Below are 24,233 nucleotides of genomic sequence, written 5' to 3'. Positions count from 1 at the left end.
GCACCTTCCATGCATGCAAACTGTCAGGTACCTCGAGCTGAATTGAATAAAAGACAAGTTTGGGAGTGAAGCCCCTCAGTTCGTTTTTGCTGCCAAAAAGTTTGCTCCTCTAAGGCTTTTAAAGAACGACTGTTGGCTTGTGTTTTCCTTGATGAGGTAGATAAGTTCCCTTTGGGGAAAAATTCTATTTTCTTAATTTTGTTGATATTTATTTCTTGCTTTTTCAGGAATGTTATTTTAAAGCTGAGTGTTTGTGCATAGCTGTGCACTATGCAACAGGGTTTAGCACTGCCCTGTATAGATGCAAATGTCTTGAAATACAATTTTCTCCTAGATATCTGTTATTGAATCCTCCCAAGCTTCCCTGCTGCACTGCAGGAAATTCAGTTGCACATTGAGAAGCATTGCCATAGCTTTCACCCCTATCCTTCAATAGAATAAAACTCCTTTGTTAATCCTAGAGCAAAATCTGATCACTCACCCACTCCCCAATATCAGTTATGGTAAAAACCTGCCATAATGGATAGTCAGTATCCAACCATTTCTCCAGCCCGCCTGATTGACATGGCCATCCTAAGGCAATGTAGCAATTCATGTATACTGACAACCACTTACTCCTAAAACAAACAAATACAACATGTGAGAAATGTAATTACATTATGAATTTGGAATCAGTTCTCTCAAGTAACAACAAATCAGACATCAAACAGGTTGACAGCACACACACATCACCTCTAACACAAAACAAAGTCACAACACATAAACCCACATATGCAGAGGTACCCAGTAGAACTCTACCAAAAGATTATAGATCTCCTAACTGCAAACAACTTGCACAAACTGCAAAGCAAATAGAATCCACTACACATAACAACACACATAGACCAGCGTCTCTGCAAATAACCTCGTAAGGTAAAATATTAACACCAAATGTCCTGGTCATAAGCAAATTCATAGTGAGACACACAGATGTCTCCCTTGCCAGGCTGGACAAAGAGAAGGTCATAGTCAGCTGCCTGTGAGGTACTAGGACCTGTCAAAGCACACACTCAAGTCACTAAACAATTGCCGTTATGACTGTCATAGCACATGTTGGGGTGAATGACATGAGATGTACCCCTCTGAACTCTCAAATTATGTATCCCAGGCAGGTATGCCCCTTGCCCTAAGCAACATTCTACCTTCACCCAGGATGATGCCACAATATAGACAAAAAAAATGATTGACTTCAATAATTAATTGGCTTACCTTCTGGTGTCAATCCAGGGGATCCAGTATCTGTTAGCCTGGGAACATATGGTTGACAGACTATGCTGCTTTGCCAGAGATGGTCTTCACCTGCCTCCTCTAGACTTTCAGATACTGGCAAAGGTGCTTGCCACACCCATAGTGCCTTTTATTAGGCAATGTAAAAAAAACAACATTTCCAATGTAAAAAAAAAATCTACTCGAGACAAACTCAAGGTTATGCTGTTTAATACTAGGAGCCTAAACAGGAAACTGCACTCCCTGGAAGCACTTCTCACCTTGGAAGATGCTGATGTTTGTGCAGTCACTGAGACATGGTTTAAGGCCACAGAGAGCATCCTAGCCATGCAAGGCTACAATGTCTTCCATACTTCAGACCCCAAAACATGTGTGAAAGAACTAAAGGTGGTGGTTTATCCATCTTCATTAAAGCCAAGTACACCTTGAGATTGGTTAAACAGTATGACTCTGTTGAGCTACTTCAGGTCCAACTAACTAGATAAAACACCCACCACACCATCGCTAGCTACAGTTCCCCACCATGAACCAAGAGAAGCACACCGCCTACCTAGACTTACTAGACTCACTCACTATATAGCCAAACACTTTGGTCATAGGAGATTTCAACTATCCTTCCATCAGTTGGGCAACATATACGAGCAAAACATGCTCACCCTAAGGTTCCTGGACTTTGTCACTACAAATGCCATGGAACAGCTAGTATGCCACCCCAAGGGGCTCAAATGTTATAGACTTAGTACTCATTGATACTGGGGGTCACTGCACTCCCCCCTGTGTGTTGTCCTCCCTGGTAATGTCACACCATAAATCTATCTTGTTTGAAGTAACAATCAGACTTGACACCACCACAGGAACACAGCATCTCAAAAATGTCTCCAAAGTGAACTACAGCTGACTGATGAAGGCATAAAAAGTTTCAAACTCCTGATAACACAGCCAATAATGACTCCTATGCACAGGAATACACAATTGCCATGTATAACCACCTAAGCACTGTACCTGACAGGACCAAAACCAGGTCCTCCTGAAAAAGCAGGCCACCCCAGTGGACCTCAAACATAAATAGGTTATATAACAAAGGAAGAAACTGATGTCTAAGAACAAGAGGCCTCTATGGGAAAAGACAATATCTCCGGCTGCATACTAAACAATCTAAAACAAGACCTAGCAGAACCACTTGTCACTCTCTTTAAGCTCAGCCTGAGCACTAAATTTGTTCAAGCAGAGTGGAGAACAGAAACAGTAATCTTCTTGCACATAGGGGTTCCATCAATCGATCCTGAGAACTATAGAATATTATACCTAACCAACCTTAACTGCAAGGGCATGGAAAGAATCATCATGGACCTTATCAACAAGGTCATAGGTGACCTTCATACTCTTGACCCGACCCAGTTTGGCTTCATTAAGGGTAGTTCATGCTTACTGAACTTGGTGGACCTTTTCAAGAATGTCACCAAAGCCCTGGATGAAGGCCAAACAGTACATACTGCCTATCTTGACTTAGCCAAGGTTTATGACACAATCCCCCACTCTGTATCATTGAGAACCTCTCCCAGCTGGGTATTAACCCATACATCACTAGATAGGTAGCAAGCTAACTCACCGACAGAATGCATACTGTCAAAGTTGGGGAATTACATCTCTACCAGTAGACCAGTTATCAATGGCATACCACAATGATCTCTCCTGGGCTCTTTACTGTTTGGAATCTATTCGTCGGAAGTCTAGGTGAATGTAGATGGCCTGTGGCTTACCAGTTTTGCTGATTATTGCAAATTGGGCACAATCATTGAGTCCTCAAACAATGTTAACATATAACAAAAGGGGCTAACACAGATAAATGATTGGTGACAAAGCCACGGAGTAAAACTAAACACAGAAAAGTACATTATTATCCTCTTTGGGAAAGGGGAAGTCTCTAAATATTATGATAGTGACAGCACCCTCCTAAGCTCAAACCCAGTGGTGTGAGATTTGGGAACAGAGGTTGATAGCAATCTAAACTTCAATCACCATGTGTCCACAGTGGTAAGGAAAGCCTTCTGCGCTGCGCATCTCTTAAGTAAGGGCATTGCATTTAATACTAAGGACATTATAACTCTTCTGTACTCAACACTCTTCAGACCCCTAATTGAGTACAACACTCCCTTTTGCATGTACCTTACTATACATCTGCAGCAGCTTGAGAGACCACAGAGGTTTCTCACCAAGAAAATGTAGGGCCTCCAAAACATGACCTACATGGAAAGACTGAAAGTCCTGTCACTGTACTCTGTATCCTCCAGGCTACTAAGAGGTGACTTGTGCCTGGCCTACAGAGTAGTCTCTGACCCTGCCCTAAAAGAAATGCTGCACATCCGCAAATCAAATGGGACAAGAGTCACTTGCTCCAGAGATCTCAGCTTACCTTTAGCATTAACAGAATATGCTGGAGAGACATATATTTCCCAGAGATTGCCACTGCTCTGGAATAAACTCCCAATTCATGTGAAGCAGAGCTCCTAAATGACCCTATTCAAGTACAACCTAGACAATTGGATGGTAAACTGTAAATTCACCCCGGGGGTGGCACATATGTCCCAAATGGACATGGGCAGTTGCTGCTGATCATAGACTTACTGTAAACAAGTTAAATTAGGGAACATGAGTATAACATAGCTAGGCTTCTAAAGGTCCTAAGGCCATTAGCCTAGCAAACTCCTATGAGCCTATGAACATATGTTTTAATGGACCATCTTGAGACTGTAACTTATTTTTAAAGGAAATATTCTTTTTGTCATTTTAAAAATGGTGTAAAGTAACTAAAAATCCTTTTTCTGTGCAGAAATTGTATATATTTTACTTTTGTGGGGCTAGCATAGACAAGTGCTTTTACCATTTTTTTTCTATAAAAAAGTAACATTTGCTGACTGGTAGCATTTGCCAGCATTTGATGCTTGTCTTACCCTGGAAAGAAGCACTATTTTTGACTTGACCATTGAGCAGACTACTGGTTTAACCATCAGTTCTACTTCCAGCCATGAAAAGAAAAAAATATGCTAACAGCCTTTGTCACCACAGAAAGCTAGCAATTGACCTCAGCTGCAGGTGGGTGACTCTGCTGTGACCATTTGTTGTACCTCAGACCACTCATCGTTTACCCTGCATCTCTCTGCTGTTGCACCTATACCACTATGGCCAAGGGGTTAGACACATCCTCTGTGGCTGTTGGGGTCCCCTTAATAGGCAAGGGAGAGTCACCTTTGTCAGTCCTGGGAGAGGGAACAGGGAAGGTTCCTCTGTTTTGTCAGAATGCTGTACCCATTCCTGGGGAAGCTGCTGCTATTAGTAACATGGTTGGCCTATTATTACTGTCAGAACGAAACAGAAAACCAAGCATGTATTTACTCCTCCTCAATTTTGTTTGGATAGGAGTAGTTTACTGGGTCTTGCTCAGAGTTTAATTCAGGCTATCGCTCCTTCTTGTAAAGAAGTTTCTGGTAAAAGAGGAATTCCTGTTTTCCTGATGATATTTGAGACAATCAGGATTTTGAATCTGAACAGGAAGATGTGGAAGAAATAAATTTATACATTTATTTCTCTCAGATTTCTGATGCAGACTCAGAGGAGTGCTCAGTTTCTGATTCTCCATGAGGGGATTCTCTTTCTCTGAGTCTATTGTTAGAATGTGCCACTATTTTCAGTGGGAGAGCACTGAGGTTTCTCAGTGCCTAAGAAAATACTATGAGTTGTTACAAAAGGATTTTCCACAACCTACACTCATTCTTCCTGTCTTGCCTGCTTTAGAAGACGTGTGTCTTACTGCCTGCAATTTTCCAGATTATCATCCAGCTGTCCCTAAAAAGGCATCTAGGATGCAGAAAGTACTTTTAAATGTGTATACACTTTTCCCAAACCTGACCCAGCAGCTATAGTTTTAGTTGATCCCACTGTTGGGAAGCACTTAGTTAATTCCAATCCAACTCTTTTTGATAAGGATGGGAAAATTATTGATAAGTATGGGAAAAAGTATATACTTATGCAGTTTTGAGTTTCATAATTCTGAATTGTCAGGTCATATGTTAAAGTTTGTTCTGACAAATTGTGAAAGTATGAGGAATGTTTTGTCTGTGGTTTCTTCTTGTGAGGAAATATCTGCTTTAAATAACTTAGTTTCTTCTCTTGCACAGGTCACTACTCATTGTTTAAAGTGTATGTATGACTCTGTTGATACAATCCAGGGCTATGGCCAGTGGTACTGTTTTGTGGAGGTTTGCATGGCTACAATCTCAGAATCTCCCAGATGGTGTTAAAATGAGATAGAGATTTAGTGTTTGGGCCCTCTGCAACAGAGGTAATCAAAATGTGTGATTAAAGGTGTAATCTGATCCAGGGAATCTGTAAGATTGTTCAGCCTTCCTTTTACAAATTTTCCAAGGGAAAGGGAGGACAGAATAAACAACCTCAACAAAATATAAGTAAGCAGACATTTAAGAAGAAACAGTAAGGGGGTACCAAAGAGTAGTCATGAACCTCCAAAAATCAAAAACAGTCCAACAAGTTTGAATGACTGTTCAAGAGACCTTATGATCCCTCCCACCATGGACCTTTTATCTTCCAGAAAGTCTGAATCTCCGTTTTTATCTTTGACAACAGATTTCAGGCAAATGGGTTCAAAAAATCATACATCGGAGTTGCAAGTGGCAGTGGGAGGAAATTCCTCCTTTCCTGGGGATTATTCCTCATCTTCCAGATTAAACTCTTTTGTTTCCAACAGCTCTTCATCAGATTCTGTCCCAAGGGAGTGACAGAACCAGTTCCTTCTTACCAGACAGGGAAGGGGTTTTATTCAAGGATGTTCCTAGTGCCATAGATAAAAAGTTCTTGGAGACCGGCTCTAGATCTTTCTTTCCTAAACTTGTTTGAGATAGTGCCCGAATTCAAAACCGTGTCACTTCACACCCTGTTATATCTTCTTTAGCTTTCAATTTTCCTGGCAACACTAGCCATTAAAGATTATTATCATCACATCCCTATTCATCTATACTTCAGATATTTTTTTAAGGTTTTGTGTATCTGGATTACATTATCACTTCTCTGCCTTACATTTGGAGTATCCACTACACCAATAGTGTTCACAAAGTGTCTAGCTCCAGTTATAGCTCATTGCAGACTGTAGGATATTCACATATTTCAATATTTAGATGACTTGCTTGTCTTTGCAGAGTCTTTTTCAAAGTGCCAGGAATTTCTCTCTATTGGGTGAGAGATCTCTTATGTAAGCTGAGTTTCCAAGAACAGGAGAACATTCAAAAGTCTTTCTTGACTCTAACATAGAATTGTGTTCCTGTGATGTCAACCAGACACCTCAGTTCAACAGGCTTTTCTTCCACAGGAAAACATAGGTGTTTATCTAGATCTATTTCTAAGGTTTTCTGCTCAGACATTGGTCACTGTGAGAGAATACTTCAGGATTTTGTATCTCATGACACCTATGATTCTCATAATACCCCTGGCAAGACTCCATGTGAAAAAGATACAATGGTATCTGAAATATCTTAGATCGCAGAATCAACGCTCTTTATCGTTTCAATTTCCAATGTTAGGGTTTGACAGAAGAGAAATCTTTTACTGGAGAGAATGGATATCCTTAAAATCTAGTTCTCCCCTTTCCCCTCCCTACTCCAAAGCAGTCAATTAACAGAGATATTTCAGACTTTGCTTGGGGAGCCGTTTCAGAAGTATAAAAGTGCAGATGGTGTCGGGTACCAAGGACAGATGCAAGCACATAAATATCAAGGAGATGCTTACCCTAATTAAGGCACTTGGCTCTCTGAACCCCTCTTCAAGGGGTTACAGACAATAACACAGTCATCAACAAGCAAGTGGGAACCAGGTCAGACCCACTTTGCAGACTCCGCATGTTAGCTTGGTATATAGCTTTGCAGCACAATCTCACCCTATAGACATCCTACATTGTGTCAGAGCACAAATGTGTGGCAGACAAGCTAAGCAAGACCAGGGCTGACCCTCATGAGAGGAAACTATTTCAGGAATCTTCCAAAATTTGATGACATTTATTTTTTATTGCTCCTAACATTTTCTTTTCAGGGCTTAGTTTACCTCTCTCTGCTAGCAGGGAATGAATGAAGGACTTTGTGCCCAAACTTTTCTTTTAGTCAGCTTAGCTGAAGCTGCCTGACAGTTTGGCTTGTGGAAGGTACCCTGAAGTTTTGTGAGCTGATGTGCTGTTATATCCTTGGCATGAATAACCCAAATAGCTAAAGGTACTGCAGCAGTTATCATTCGGACATTTACTGTTATGGTGAGTTTAACTGTACTTTCAGTAGCCTTTGCTGAATTGTCTAAAGCAAAGAGCAATAAATAGTGTGGTAATCCAAGTTCAACTCAAGATAGAAACATTTACAAATGAAAGAACCTTTATTATAAACAGCAAAGAAAACTGTGAGACTTGTTTCTACATAAAACTTCCTCAGACACTACTAGAAAAATAATTTCAAATAGTTTTTTATAGACTATACTCAATTGAAGAAAGACAGCTTTAAGCAAATAAACCACAAGATGTCTATGCTGCCAGGACAACTAAAAATAAAAACATTGTTGAATTAAGTATAAGAAGACATACTGCAATGTTCATTCATAAAATGTAATTAACAGTTATGTACAAAAATAAAGTGCCTGTTACCTGAGTCTTAAAATGTAAATGCTCATTAACTCAGGGGAACTGAAGCATTTAGAGCTGTCTTTCATTTATATTCTTAAAAGGATAGACTCTCACAATCACACCCAGAGATTTTGAGTAATGAAAATATATTTCATTTAAAAAATAAATCCCTTAAAGCAAGATAAAGCTTGATGGTACACAGCATTCTTATCACTTCTCTTTTTTATGGAATACAGAAGCTCACAAATTCCTCTTGTGGTGTGTCCTACATAAAAGGCTGTAGCACAGCATGCTGTATAAATACTTTGTAATAAAGTAAGTAAAGTGTTTACGCGATCTATAACATGTTGCAGTGTTAGCAGGAAAGGAAGGAAAATTGGAGGCATATCTATTGTGTTTACTGATATCACAGGCATTAGTCCCCTTCATTCTATTATCATTGGAGGTACTTGGGAATAAGGGGTACATTCTAATTTTTTTTTTGGTAAATTAAAGATCATATTATTTATAAAAAGATTTTTGTTTTATGACTTTATTGATTCCTTTTTGCCCCCATTAGAACTTGCCAGGTGTTTTGAATATGTGTCTTACAACTGGCATGTCCAGGTTATAACAGCCATTCTGATATGTCCATAAACCAGTGCATCATGCTACTCCTCATCTCAGGGGTCATAAAAACTGAGACTAAACTAAGAGGAATGTAACTGCCATTACCATCTGCAGTTACGTCTTCGTTAACTTCCTCCAAAACACAATCAGGATTAAAATAAGCTTCCTTTAAGATTATTCAATTCATTGTTAAAAATTGAATCGGTGGTGGTTAATCTGCTAGCACATTTTGTCCTTTGCTTAGGTTGTGTTTCAAATGGGCAAGATGATATACTATATGATTCTAAACAGGAGTTATACACTTATTTGTAATGATAGTCTGATAATAATAGAAACAGTAATACATAATTTGACAATTACTTCTATTCCTTGAATGTTATCATCCATCTGAAGGATTTTATATATATATATATATATATATATATATATATATATATATATATATGGGTTCATATGAAAACGTCGACAGCCGAAACATCAACGCTTACCTCATCGACACCAAAGCATCGACCGTTCAGAACATCGACATTCCAGGTAAGTGATTTTCCCCCTTACAGGACCCATGGTAGCACTTAGGACCCATGGTAGCGACTGTTGAGAATTTGCGTTGTCCATAGCGTCGCACTAGTGAAACAAGTGCTACCATGGGTCCTGTAAGGGGGAAAATCGCTTACCTGGATTGTCAATGTTCTGAACGGTCGATGCTTTGGTGTCGATGAGGTAAGCGTCGATGTTTCATCTGTCGACGGATTCATATGAACCCATATATATATATATATATATATATATATATATATATATATATGCACACACACACACACACACACACACACACACACACACACACACACACACACACACACACACAAAACAGCAGCACATAAACAACAGCTGAAAGTTTACATAAAAATATGTGGCACTTTTAAATGCACTACCCACAATTTGGGTTGGTAGTTCTCCAATGCTTTGAGATTCACTTGTATATTAAGTACCTGTTAATATTTTTTTAAACCTCTGTATCATACTCTGTGCTAAGCTCTGCAATAGTTGCACTGCTCTGCATTCTGAACTTTTGTTGTACCTGTTTCATAACTGAAAAGGGTTCATGGATCAGCTCACCTACCTGGTTATCAAGGAAAGAACAAAAGAAAGAAAGAAAGAAAGAAGAATTTTTCATAGTTGATAATAAGATATATAGTTCTGCATGAATTTTAGTTGCACATCACCTGGAATGCAAAGAAAGAAGGCAGCCCATGATACTGACAAAGTGATGTCTCTTAAGATACATATCATATGGTGTTTATGGTCAAGGAGCAATAGTTGTCAAATACTCATACAGTGTTAGACAGAAGAGAGAAGAACATTTACAGAACATACCTTATTCTGACTAGGGTTCGTGGTGTTATACCAAATGCAATGAATCCACACAAATGTGGCAGCATACTCATTGAATGAGGATGATGACATGACATGGAATATCTTTCAAATGGCTCAAGCAAGTATTCTGACTGAAATAAAAATGTTTAATGTGTAAATATATGTTGCAAAATTTGAAATGAGCATCTGGAAATTAAGTAGGTTTTGTTTGACTTCAAAACATTGAGCTAAGGCTTAGGTTGAAATGCCTTACAATGGTTTATCTGGCTTTAGTTTCTGAGTCTTTGAACATGAGATGAAACAAAACTGAATCGCTTGCAAGAACTGCTTTTTTCATACATTGAATTTTTAGACAACTTACAAGAGAAAGTGAAACGATGGCCATTATAAAATATGGCAGAAGCATACTTGTAAAAATTGTTAGCTGTAAACCTAAGGTTCTTTTAAAATTGCTATTACAGGTAACAAAAAGTAAATAACAGAATGTATCTGTAGCGTTCTTCCCAGTGAATAATAATTGCACCTGCTGTGTATACATTTGACATACCAATACAAGATTTTAAAGTTGTAATTAAAAATCTTCTGTTATTTTAATACACAAGTAAAAAAGGATAATGTTAAAAATACAAAAAGTTTTCTACTAATAATACTTTTTTTTAGGTTCTAAATCAAACATCTCGACTGGAAACACAGCTGTTAGAAAATTCATTATCCACAAATAATTTAGAAAAGCAACTGCTGGTACAAGTCCAAGAAATAAGCAAGCTGAATAGCAAGAACAGGTAAGGCATTGTACAGATGCAATATAAATAGGAAAATGTTTTAACAGCCTTGAATATCCACAAGATTATTAAACATAGAAACATGTAACAGAAGTGTAAACTTTCATATTTCAGGCATCGTCTATATAGAGCTATAATTAATGCCTATAAAATATTAAACTATTTACCTTAAACAGGCTTTTGCTACTCATGTCATGGACATTTTAAAGATGATAAATGGAAACAATGCTTTTGTAAACTGTAAAGAATCAGAAGGAACTAGTACATACTATACAAAGCACAACACTTCAGCACAGCACAACACTTTAAGCCTTGTCTGTGTTTTATCATGCTAAATGTTTACTGTCAGCAATTTGTACTAGGAAATGGCAGAGATGTGGCCTTGTCATATTGCACTCCCAGTGACTATAAAGAAGGTGGTAAGAGTCATAACTGAAGTAATAGCCTTACAGGTTTGGAATTATTATTCTAATTATAAAATAGCTTATGCCTAGGGTTGTTAGGGGCTTACTGTCTGTAGCTATTGTGATAAAATGAGAAGAAGAAACTGAAGAAGATTACAGAATAAAACTGTAAGAATAAATGGAACCTAAGAACTTGCATACTTTTTAAAGACTTTTTAAAAGCATTTTTTTATTAATTTAACATATTTATAGCATATGCACAGAAAGGAAGGAATTAAATAATGTATACTATTATAAAATGTTAGAATTACATTGAATCATCAAAATAATCTTATACAATTAACACATTAAGAGTCTTGGTTTTCCAGTATCAACATTTCAAGGCTATCCCAACCTCTAAAAGTTGTACTGTGATTTATAGATCTTGTTATAATTACTTATTTTTCAGTTTTGCATAGTATTGCTGTTAAAATCTAAAAATTCTTTGAATGTTGGAATTAAATTTGACTTCAGTTTTTTGTAATAACTTTTCTACCTACTGCCAGGAGACTCCAGAATATTTTTTGTTTGGCTTTTACAGGTAAAGAAGTAGAGCATGTATTGGTATTATAGATCTTATTAAAGAAGAATTAGCACCATAAACCCTTAAAAAACATACTCATCTCTTCCCTATATACATTTAATTATTCATAATCAATAAACATGTCTGTCCATCAGCTTTTACATCTTTACTACATCTCCAACAGACTGAAAACATTATTTTACTAAACTTACAGATTTTATAAGGAGTAACAAACATTTTATGTATATATTCCAACATTAACTTTACTGTATATACTTGAAGAAGTTTGACTAACTCATTTAAGGAACACATATTTATTCTTACCATCTATTGAGTCACTCAATCCACTAGTATCTAAAAAGCTTCAGAATTTTGCAGCAAAATTATTATTATTATTATTATTATTACTCATTAACTTATATGACTTAGACAAGCTTTCTTTTAGGGTCAATTTACTCCCAATGATATAATTCATATATTCATATGTTGAGGGGAATAGTGTTCTGTTCCTCTTCACTCATATTACCTACAACTTCATTTAATTTTTTACTGATGCATAATAGTAACTGGTTAACAGATTCATACAACCAATCTTTCATTAAATATTCTGGCAACTTAGCTTTTCCTTTTTCAAAATCAGACCTTAATATTAATCTATTCTTTTTTAGTAAATTCATTTTAGCATTGCTCTGAGTTTCCTTATAACTAGAGGTATTTGCAATGGGAAAGCACATTTTCCATTTTGATATTAATGGAGTTTTAAAAAACATATTTTTAACTGTTTTAAGAATTGAGTTCATATATACAGAGTCTAAAGATTGAAATGAATGTCCTTCAAAGGTAAACTGTATTTATCAGATGGAAAGATTGCTGCATATCTCTAATTTATCATGTTAGACAAACTTACAAGAATTTAGTAAATTCTGCTCTTGAATTGTTTTCCATTGACTAGTGTAAGTTGAGTTTATCCAGAGAATAATAGAGTTAAATTTGCAGCAATAGAATGGGATTCTATGAAGGTAATACCACCATAATCTTACATGATTTCTATAAACAATTCTCTGCTTTTTAGGATACCATAAGAAAGAAGTGTACATTTTCTCCATTTTCTTTAAAAGTTTTTTTGTCAGGTATTAAAGCTATTGAATGCAATCTGTATATAATTCTGGGTAATATAATCATTTTAGTAAGTAGCAACCTATCCTTGAAAGTAAAAAAATATATATTTATTTGATTTTTTTTAATAAGAAGTAACAGTTCTGCATTTTTTTAATTATTATTAATAATCTTACTCACATCTTGATAGATTTTTATTCCTAAATATTTTAGTTCTGTTCCTTCCCAATTATATTTATATTTTTCTTTAAAATTACTATCTAGCAATTGATTTAACACTAAAGTTTCAGTTTTGTTATTATTAAATTCCTGCAGTGATACTTTTTTAAATGTTTCAATTTCCTCATCTTTTTCTTCAATTGAATAATTTAAATCTCTTATACTTAGTAAAATATCATCTGCAAAACATTGTATTTTAGAATGACAATTCTTGTTAATTGAGAATCTATCAATTTATTCATTGCTTTTTATACTATTATCTAAGGGTTTGATAACTAATTCAAATAGTAGAGGGAACAAGGGGCTCACTTGCTTTGTGCCTTTGTTTAAAGTGAATCCTTGAGAAATGTAAGATCCAATTTTAACATATGTGTTGGAGTCTCTATAAAGTTGTTTTAATATTCCAATAAATTGTTCTGGAAATGCAAATGCTTCTAACATTTTAAATATGTAGTTCCAATCTACAGAATCAAAAGCTCTTTTAATATCTAAGCCAGTTAGGGCCAATTTCTTGTTATTCCTTTTACTAAATCTAAGATACTGCTCTTTTTATATTATCATTTGTTAATCTATTGACTATAAATCCTGTTTCATCTTTACTAATTCATTTATCTACTATATCTCTTAATCTTCTGCTGAAGATCGAAGTAAATATTTTATAGTCTACATTTAATAATGAAATAGGTCTATATGTGTAAACTAACCTATTCTCCTTTTCTTGTTTAAGAATAGGTGAGATTATAGAAAATTTCCATAAGGGAAGAATTATTTTGTCACTTTAAATTATCCTGAAAATATCACTCAGTAATTTTAAAATATTTAACAGAAGTATACTATATAATTCCATACTTAAACCATCTAATCATGGAGCTTTGCCATTGTTTCCCTTCTTCTATTACAGTAATAGGCTTCTTCATTGGAGATATTTGCTGGTCATTAAGTTTATTAATAACATATTTCTTTAAATACTTGTTAATTTTGCAATCATCAGGATTATTACTTTAATCTTTATTAAGATACTTGTGAACATTTCTAAAAATAGTAAGCATCTCCTCTATCTCTTAAGTAAGATTATTAGTATGAGGATTTCAATCTATGTAGATTTTTTAAGTCACTGCATACCTGTGCAATATCATTTTTTAAAGCTATCTCCACTTTATGTGCTAAAACTGTTTGATTATTTGCCATTAATTTTAATGACTTTAGTTTTATCTAATCTCTTTGTTTTTCAAATATTGTTTGTGTATTTCATCTGGTATTGCTTTTTGAAGGAGTCCCGTAGTATGACTTTATTAACCTAACTAATATCAGTTAATGATAAAAAAAATCTCAGTTTGTTCCTTAAGATAACTCTTAATTTCTATTAATTTCATCACATATACTGGAATTCTATAAGTAATTTGAAATTTCCTTGTATCCATTAATATATAAAAACTTAGATCATTATGATCAGGTAAAGGATAAGGAATAGTTTTAAAATAATTCACTTTATTAAGTAAATCGGTAGAGGCATAAATCCTATCAGTTCTAGTTCATGCCCCATGCACATAAGAATAATGAGTGAAGAACATTGACTTTTCTTTTACTACTAAATTAACTAAGTCATTATTACTAATCCTACCAATAGCAAAACATTTATCAAAAAAAACTAGCCAAAAGCTACCCTGACTTACAAATAATTAATATAATATTATATATAAATTAAAAATAATAAGAGACTATTAATTTAGTTATATATTTTGCCATTTCAAACTATTCTCCTCATTACTACATGAAAGTTTAATAATCGTCTTGTATGAATCATAAATATTAAACAATTCAACAAATAGTGTACTATATACCAATTTATGTAATAATAGTATAAGCTATCCATTAAATATTCCTAAATTATTTGCTCATGCAAGATAATTATAACTAACTCTCTAAATAAATAAGTAGAACAAAGTGGAACCTGAACAGAGAAAGATATCTGTAAAGTTACAGGTGACAGGTAATCTTATCATACTAAAATATTATACAAAAGGAAAATGAACGCACATATATATAGTTATCATCCTAAAAGATATATACATATTTGTCATATCTAGCAAAACATCTGATTAATTTTAAAAGTACAAGTGTCTAAATCTCAAAATTGTGTAAAACTCTTAATATGATAAATATCAAAATATCTGAAAATCATGTAGCTTATTAAATTAATTCTTAAAAATATGTACATTACTGAATTTCTATGGAGTCAAAATATATATTTGTAGTTTGTATTGTACTCAAATGTTACAATGTGCTTAATTTAAATCTCACTCTACCTTCTTGGGTTTAAACATATTGAAAAATCTACTTTATTTTCTATTAAAATAGATGTCCTGATTCAGCAATATAACACTCAAATTTTAGCTCTGACTTATGAAATGAGTTATTTCAAGTAGTATTAATGACATACAATATGCAGAAAGCTTCAAAGTTCACATGACCAAGCTTCAAATTTCATCTTTCAGGATATTCTCAAATATTTTCATATGATTTTCTATTTAAATTATATGAAATCTTTTACATTCACATTTCTGACATATGCAGATATATGTAGCACATATCTTTCTTATAAGCAGGTTGTTATTTTAATATATTTTTCTGTCTTATTTGCCCATTTATATTCTACTTTTCTACCTTATTCTATATAGCTTGTATTTATTTGATCATCAACTCTCTATTAGACACTGCAGTATGTGTATATATTTCCTAAACTACTGATACTACCGTTTCATTAATCTTACATAGAACATATTTAATTCCTTGTGCATATGCATATTATTCGTAAGATGTTTACTCTTATTATTAATTCTAGTATTATTTTATTGACTATCTCTTTCTCTATCTATCTATCTATCTATCTATCTATCTATCTATGTATGTAGGTGTATTTGACATGATCAAAATGTCAGTAGATTGACTTTCAAATAACCAAGACACAAGAGTGAAACTTCACTTTACCAACATTCAGAAGACTGAACATTTGAAATTCTGACTTCCCAAGTTGAGAGGAACAGGAAATCTGCTCATTTTTATACTGTAGTATAATCTCAGAGTTGGTATATTTAATTTGTAGGGGTTGGGGGTGGACCACCCCTGCAAAAATGTAAAAGCAGACAGTAAATAATTGTAAGTCTTGAATTTAAGAATTTGTACTGAATATTCATGTTGGTGCTATAGATACTGTCATGAATACTGAGCGGGATTTTGTTTGGGTTTGCGGTTATTGGTTGGTGGGCAGGGTGTAGGTGAGGTTAGATATGTAGTCTGGATTCTTAAAGTGTTAGTTTACTGTTGCTATGGTGTAATTTATTAGTTTTATATTTTTGTTTATTGAGAGGTAAATCTGATTGCTACTGTGTCGGTTTTGCATATGTCAGGCATTTAAAATGTCAGATTTGTGGACTTTCATTCTATGGACATTTCAATAATGTGAAGTAGACCCATATATATATATATATATATATATATATATATATATATATATATATATATATATAGATCTACTTCATAACATTGAAATTTAATAATGTTGAATTTCATAAAATTGAGACCAAAACACTGAAACCCCCAAACTTTGAAAACTTAGAACATTGAAAGTGTGCTTCATAACATTAAAAACTCCAATACACATGTAAATAACATCCTTGCCACTTATAACAATACCCGACTAGCAAACACACTTTCTACTATGTTTCTGCAGGGGGTTAAGTCCCCCTGCACCCCCCATGTGGGGGGCTCTGCCCCCCCCTACATCTTTAAATATACCAACTCCCAAGATCACTACAGTGGAAAAAAGTTAATTTCCTAACCTCACTGTAATACAGTCACAATACACTGAGGGTAGGCAATTAAATTGTTTCCACTGTAGTGCAATCTTGGAGTTGGTATATTCAATTTACAGGGGGTGTGGGTGCAGGGGGGGGCTTCCCCCTGCAGAAACGTAGTAGAAAGTGTGTTTGTTAGTTAGGTATTGTTATAGGTGGAGGGGATCTTATTTACTTGTGCAATGTAGTTTTCAATGTTATGAAGCACACTTTCAATGTTCTGAGTTTCCAATGCTTTGGGTTTTCAGTATTTTGAATTTTCAGTATTTTGGTCTCAATGTTATGAAATTATACTTTTTGAAATTTCAATGTTATGAAGTAGAGCTATATATATATATATATATATATATATATATATATTTAAGAATTCCTGCTTAATTTCAATGTGTGTTGTTAGCCTTTGTAAAATACTGTTCTGATCTAAGCCTCACATACAGACATTAGAATTTGATTACTGCATCTGAAAATAACAACTCGTAGCACCCAGCAGCAGTGAATTTCCTCTGTACAATTCTCATTCTTCTTAATCCATGTAAACTGCTATAATTAGTAACACACATCTAACTTTATTTCTTTCCATTAATATGTACAGTTGAGCTAATGGCACTACAGGATAAGTTATTAACATCCAGCAAAATGTAAGCAGATTATATTTCAGCAACAGCTCAATATAAAACATTACTGTAGGTTTTGTTTTAACAATTCTTCATAGCTAAGAAAAGAAAAAAAGATCTTCTTTTGAGGCAAGCAAGATTCCTACATTCTTACACAACTGGAACATTCTTTTGTTCACGAGCGTTTTTGAGTGTTACTTGCTTCATAAATGAGGTGTGAAAGGAATGCATTACACAGGAACAAAGAAAACCAAATCACCAGCATTTTAACACTTCTAATTAGCATATTACTTAAATCTGACATTCAATTAACACAGCAATGCATATACTAAGCAAAGTTAAACAAATAAAATAAAACGCTTAATGTATATAGGCTTAAAGCTACCAATTCTATTGCTTATAATTTAATGACATTCTCTTACAAGAAGTATTTGTTTAATATATACATTTATAAGTTTAGTTAAATGAAATATATTAAGTCTTTAACTGTACATATAGTAAGACAGTAAAACTAACCATTTATATTCCTTATCATTAAAAATGTTTTAGCTTAAAATATAAATTCATATTTACATATATTTTGAAGCTTAATGTGCAAAACAAACCTTTTAATTAAAGTGCAAATATATTGTTTCACAAAATAAAAGTCCTGTAATCAGAAAATAAAAGTCTCTTGTTTTAAGCTTTTTCATTTTAGAAGTGGTTTTCCAGGAAATCAGCTCACTCTGTCTCTTGAGGGATATACTGTTCTAATCAATTTCATCAGTATTATTAAGGAGTGTACTTTTGTTGATAAAAGTGGATGCTTCCTCCAGTGTGTCAAATAATTTAGTTCCTTTAGAAAGAACTAATTTGATCTTTGCAATAAATACCAATGCAGCTTTAATATTGCTCTTTTTAAGTTGATTGATCAGTGGTAAGCAGGATTTTCTTTTACTCATTACTTTACTGGAATGATCACTGTCAAATCTAACTACATGTTAACCTATTTTAATAGGTTGGCTGGACCATGCTGTTTTCAAAATTTGATCTTTTATTAAGCTAGATATACATTTAACTATAATTGAGCATGATGATGAGTTTTCCTTCTTCAAAAATGTTCCCAGGAATCTATGTGACTTTTCAATTCTAAAAGACAAAGTTTCAAGTAGATTTAAGGTTTTATGTCACCATGTTGTTAAGACATTTATTATGTTGTTTCCCTCATACCTTTCAGGTATGTGATACATTCTAATATTATTTCATCTCACTTTAAATCAACTTTATCTATGAGACAGTTATTTTGTGTTAAAAAAATTCAGTCTGAGACTCACCTTCAATTATTTTCCCTTCATTAACAGTTAAAGCATTTTCCTTACTGCTGATCTGTGCACTTTGTTGTTTCATAAGAATTTCTAAATTTTCCATCTTCTTTTTGGTCTCTTTTTTGAAACTTTCTATTTTGGTATTTAGTTTGTCCATGTTAAGTAATGCATTCTGCATACTAGATATTAGTGACTGGGCAACTGAAAACTTTTCTCTGACAGAAACTATTATCAGACATATAACATTTGGGGATATTTGTTAGCTGATTTTATTCACTAATAGAGAAAGTATTCATAGCTTCAAGTTTTTCAAAAGTTGTATTTTTTCTGTCAGAATTTCAGCTGCTTGGTTAAGAGACAAGAGACTTCAATATGAGCCACTCAAGACAGGGTACTTGGGATTCTTTTTAATGACATTTGACAAAGCAGCATGTCAAAGGTTATTTACCTGACTGTTATGAAAGCTGCAATGACTGATTGTATAATAAAGATAGAGGTATTGGTTTGCTGAAAGGTTGGAGTGTAGAAATGACAGTCATACCAGAAAGTGTTTTATACATAATGAAAGTTAAGAGTGCAGTGCTGGAATCTCATTTCTGGATTCAAAAGTATTATTTATATTTTTTCTGGAATAATTAATCTCTTCTTGGATGACTCTAAGGTAAGTACTCTTGTAAAAGACGGAGAAAATTTGAAGACAGTCTTAGAAATGTTACCTAAATGGGGTAAAAAGATGGTAGCTGAAGTGAGGTCTTCATGTAAAGTACTATAGTGTGTCCACAAGAACCCTACTTTAAAATATTAAATGGAGAGTGATGGCAGCAGAGCAGCCAAAGGATCTGGAGATTATCTCATATAGACGGAATCACTAGGAGCTGAGATTCAGAGCTGTGACAGTGGTAAACAAAATTATTGTATCCATTCTATGATAGCTGGACTTAAGATGTAACTAAATATTGCACTTCCATCATCAGGCTCTGGCCAGATGACACCTTAAATACTATGTCTATAGTTTGTGAGGCTGATATAGGGAGAACAGTGAGTCCAAACAAAAGCCACACAAAAGAATATGTGGATGGAGGGAAGACTATAAAATATACCTTACTGAATTTGCAGGTTTTGCAACAAGAGATCAAAAGAGAATGTGAATTTTAAACGGATATTTTCAATTCTGAAATGGAGATTTCATAGAGTCAGCCTGAAAAATAAGAACAGTGAGGAGGATAATGGAATGCAGACTGCAGATTTATTTTACTAGTCACTGCTTTGATCTGCAAAAGTACTTCTGCAAAGAAACAGATGTTGACTCATGGATTGTGCTACTAGGAGAGAGGTGGAGAATGAATCTGTTTATGTATACAACAAGTCATGAGACAGATGGAGAACTGGAAAAGAAAGCTTATAAGGAAGGTATCCTGTTAGCTGCACCTACAGGCAGATTATAAAGGAAATTGAATTTTATAATAAATAAGAAATATTCCCGAGCAATTTCCATATTGCTAATGAATGAAATAAGTGCTATTTTCTTAATCATGGCTGCAGCATGTCTTTGGTGGATAGCCTTTCCCCATTCAAGCCAACAACACTTGAAAGGCACACCACACAAACTACGCCCTCCAAACAACTTAATTACTGTACTAAATATGCAGCCTCCAGAGCCACATTAAGCATATAAAATGAGAGAAAAATAAATTAACTGCACAAGGGATACAAAAAAGCTACTTTTCTTATTCAGCTGAAAATATGTTCTCATATTTGTTTGTTTGTTTCTTCTGTCAGCTCTAGGTTCTGTCCAGTCTGTTGATGGTAAGGAATGTGACACCTAATTAACCGACTGCCAGCTGGACTAAAGACTAAGTGCATCAGCCATTCAAAGACTGTATAATAGTCTTGTATTTTGGTTAGAAGTATCAGTTACCAAGCATACTGCTGACAATGCTTATCCCATATTTATTTGCATGTACAGTTGTTATAAACAGCAGCTATCAGACAAAATGCTTGTAATAGATGGATTTCTGAAGAACACCTTAGCAAACCTTAGCAAACAATTTCACTTCAGACTTCTAAAACATTGCTAAGGTTGGTTTTGCCTTGCACAAATTCTACTTGCACTAAAACAAATAAAGTGCCTTTTATTTGCCATTAGGATTTATACTTTTATTTATTAGCATTTGCATTTACTAACTATGACAAGTATGTAAATGTTATTAAAGGAACTTCCTTTCTAGAGTCTATATAACAAACAGTTAACATATTAAAATCTTTTCCAGATCTGCATTAATAAATTTTAATAAATGCTGTTGCATATTTCTTCATAAAACTGATCCATTTTATAAGTGCATTAAGATACTCAAGGATGTTGATTGGTTGATAACTGTGTGCCTAGGTGCAGAAAGACATTCAGCCTTTAGTCTTCTGCTTTACAATCCACCTAATATTATGCAGCAACCAACACACTTTTTTGTATATTAAAATGTATTTAGCCTTTCTACATTTGTAAGCTTAATATGCTCGTTCAACAGTTTACTTTAACAAAATCAATAAATTCCAATAACTTATGCAGCCAGTTCATCCTAAAAGGTTCAATATAGGTCAAACAAAAACTAATTCAACAGAAGTTACCTATATGAGTCCCACAAAGATGATCAGACTGCTGATGAGTAGACTATTGAATAATAAAACTATTTTACAAACTGTCATATCCTAAAACAAGTACATTCTGCCCAAGCTTCCTCAAACCATTACAAAAAAAGGAAGCTGTCTCAACATATAGAAAAGCCAGAAAGATCCACCTGAATTTAATGTACAGTAGATAATAAGTGCCATGTATTGATCTAATCAAAGCTTTTTTTAAACAATGTCTATTGGGCAGTTCAAGAAAAGTACTTTTATCTAAGAATGATTGGAAAGAGCAAAAAAAAATTTCCATGATTTAAGTATCGTTATTTGCACTGGTAAGCAATGATATGTATAACTGGCTCACTTCTTGTTTTGTCCAGGAGTAAACAAGCCTAAGACACATGCCTTTATTGTAAGAAAAGCAACAGGCCCCAAGAGAAGCTAAATTGATTTTTGTGTATTGACTCAGTAGTCTAAACAGATGCTATTCCCAAAGGATATGTTCATAGGTTCATAAGTTCATATGTAGGCAGTTAACAGGGTAGATCATTTGTAGCTTAACCACAAGATCCCATTTTGTCAGTATTCTATGACACGAAAAACGAATATCTTGGGGCGGAGCCTAGATGGCCAGCTAAGCACAGCACTTTTTCTGAGCTCAATAAAATTAATATAATAGACAAGGAATTAGACTAAAACATAAACTTAATTTTTTATAAAATCTAGTTACTAATAATTTAAATTTTAACTTTACAAGCTTTGAAGTTTTTATTCCAAACAATTACTGTCAAATTATTTGAGACTAAACTTGAAGGAAAATGAATAGCTGCAAGTCTTCACAATCTGATGCTGCACTGAGGAAAGAACTACAGGTGGTGTCTTCCACTCTGCAGTCACTACCACTGAAAATGGATGACTTCCAACAAAAGTTGTAGAATTTAAGTGAGAATAGTTCTAAACAAACTGAAGTTTTTAGAGACCTTTTTCAACATCAAAATAAAATAATGGACATGGAGACAGCCATAACCAACATAGATGGAACATTAAAGAAGGATGAACTGCACACAGACTTTCTTCTCAAACAAAACATATGGCTAATGAATAAAATTGATGACCTTGAAAATCAGGAGAAAAGATGCAATATTCGAATTTTCAGAGTACCAGAGAAAACAGAAGGTGAAAAGATGATTTTATTTTTGAATAGTTGGATTCCCAAAATGTTAGACACACAAGAAAGGCTCTCATTTGGTATAGAAAGAGCTCATAGGGCAATTGGTAAGCCAGTACCCACATCCCCCAAAGCAACACCGAGATCTATTGTTGTAAAATTCCTCTCATCTTGATAAGGAACTAGCATTAAAAACAGCTCGAAGGAAAGCCCCATTAAAATTTAACCAACACCCCATCAGATTTGACAATGACCACTCTGTAACAATTCTAGAAATGAGGAAGAAATGTTGGCCACTGGTCAAACATCTGAAACAAAACAACATTAGAGCCCAAATATTCTATCCAGCAAAAATCAAAATGCACCTTTCCTATGGTACAAGAATCTTTAATAACTTGGATGAAGCTATCTCCTTTATAACAAACAGTAACCTAACAACCATTCCAGAGGATATGGACTTTTCCCTGTCTTCTTTAAAGATAACTTCTGAGAAAAATATATGGAATGATGTCAAAAAGAAAAAACAAAAAACTGAGACTTCAGCTGCCGCAACAAATTCATCTCTCAAAGAATCAACTGGTAAACAAGTAATCAAATCCTGTTCTTTTTTGTTAGTGATTAATGCCTCTTAATTCATATTTACTGCACCATTACGGTAATAAATGCTGTTTAAATATCATTTAACACACAGACCAAATAGTTAACTAACAGCAATAATATTAAGGAATTGCTTAAAAAAGTTTAATCTCATTGCATACTAAGATAATTTATAGCAAAAAAAAAAAAAAAACTGAGTTGATTTCCAAATAAGACACTGTTAGTAAACCTAATATGTGCAGCTGTTTCTTTAAGTGAGTTGGGGGAGGGCTCTATGCTGCGTACATGTATAACTCTTTATTAAAATACTAATGCAGCATGTAACCAACTACATAATATAAAGTGTCACAATAACTTAATTACATTAGATAATCTGTGATTTTTATTTATTTATTTAACCTTAAATACTCGATTTAATGTCTTATTAATGTTAGAGTATATGTTACACTAACATCCACTAGTAAACATGGCACCATTTTTTAGCTTTATTTTTGCCCTTTTTTACCTCACTAATCCATTTTTTACTCAAAGAATGTTGTTTAAATTTGAGGTGGAGCTTTTTCTTACCTTGAGATGACTCTTGAGCTGTTTTTAAACTGCCATATCTTCCCTAAGGCTTCTGGAAGCTGTTGGTCCATTCTGCTATGTTGCACCCTACAGGAATTGTAGGGAACAGTATTAGAGATGCACCCTTAGCTTCAAACTTCCTAAGTAAAGCTAAAAACACTCAGACTGCTGCATTTAAATAAGTTAAATTCTTTTATTTATATAAAACCTTATTATTTTCAAGCTGATGTTTAGAAATTGGAAAATAACAGTTTAATATGATTACTAATTTAAATTAAAGCTGACAGAAACAAGTATAAGCCTGAATCAATCCAGATGTAGAAGCATAAATAAACACACAATTTAAAGTCTGTAGTAGTGTTTCCTGATTTTGTAATTCTTGAAGACAGCAAACTGTACAAGCTTTTGAGAACATTTTGTTATAACTGTACCCTCAAGCTTCAGTGCCAAGGAAGTTCTATTAGAGTGAAGACAAGTACAGAGTATTTGCACAGCAGAACCTGGT

At 34.1% G+C, this 24,233-nt stretch overlaps 1 protein-coding gene across 1 annotated transcript in view; it reads left to right on the top strand.

Annotated features, from left to right (window-relative positions):
- Positions 1–24,233, top strand: part of LOC122792267 (angiopoietin-2-like) — a 1,226,949-nt gene that overhangs the window by 754,170 nt on the left and 448,546 nt on the right. The window contains exon 3 of the mRNA XM_044060020.1: positions 10,583–10,704. Within this exon, the coding sequence (XP_043915955.1) occupies positions 10,583–10,704 (122 nt within the window). The remainder of the gene's footprint in view (positions 1–10,582; positions 10,705–24,233) is intronic.

This window comes from Protopterus annectens, chromosome 1.part2, assembly GCF_019279795.1.
Source record: "Protopterus annectens isolate FY-2018-M chromosome 1.part2, PAN1.0, whole genome shotgun sequence".
Taxonomy (NCBI): domain Eukaryota; kingdom Metazoa; phylum Chordata; order Ceratodontiformes; family Protopteridae; genus Protopterus; species Protopterus annectens.
The sequence above is the reverse complement of the archived record's forward strand: the minus strand, read 5'-3'. Positions and strand labels throughout refer to the sequence as shown.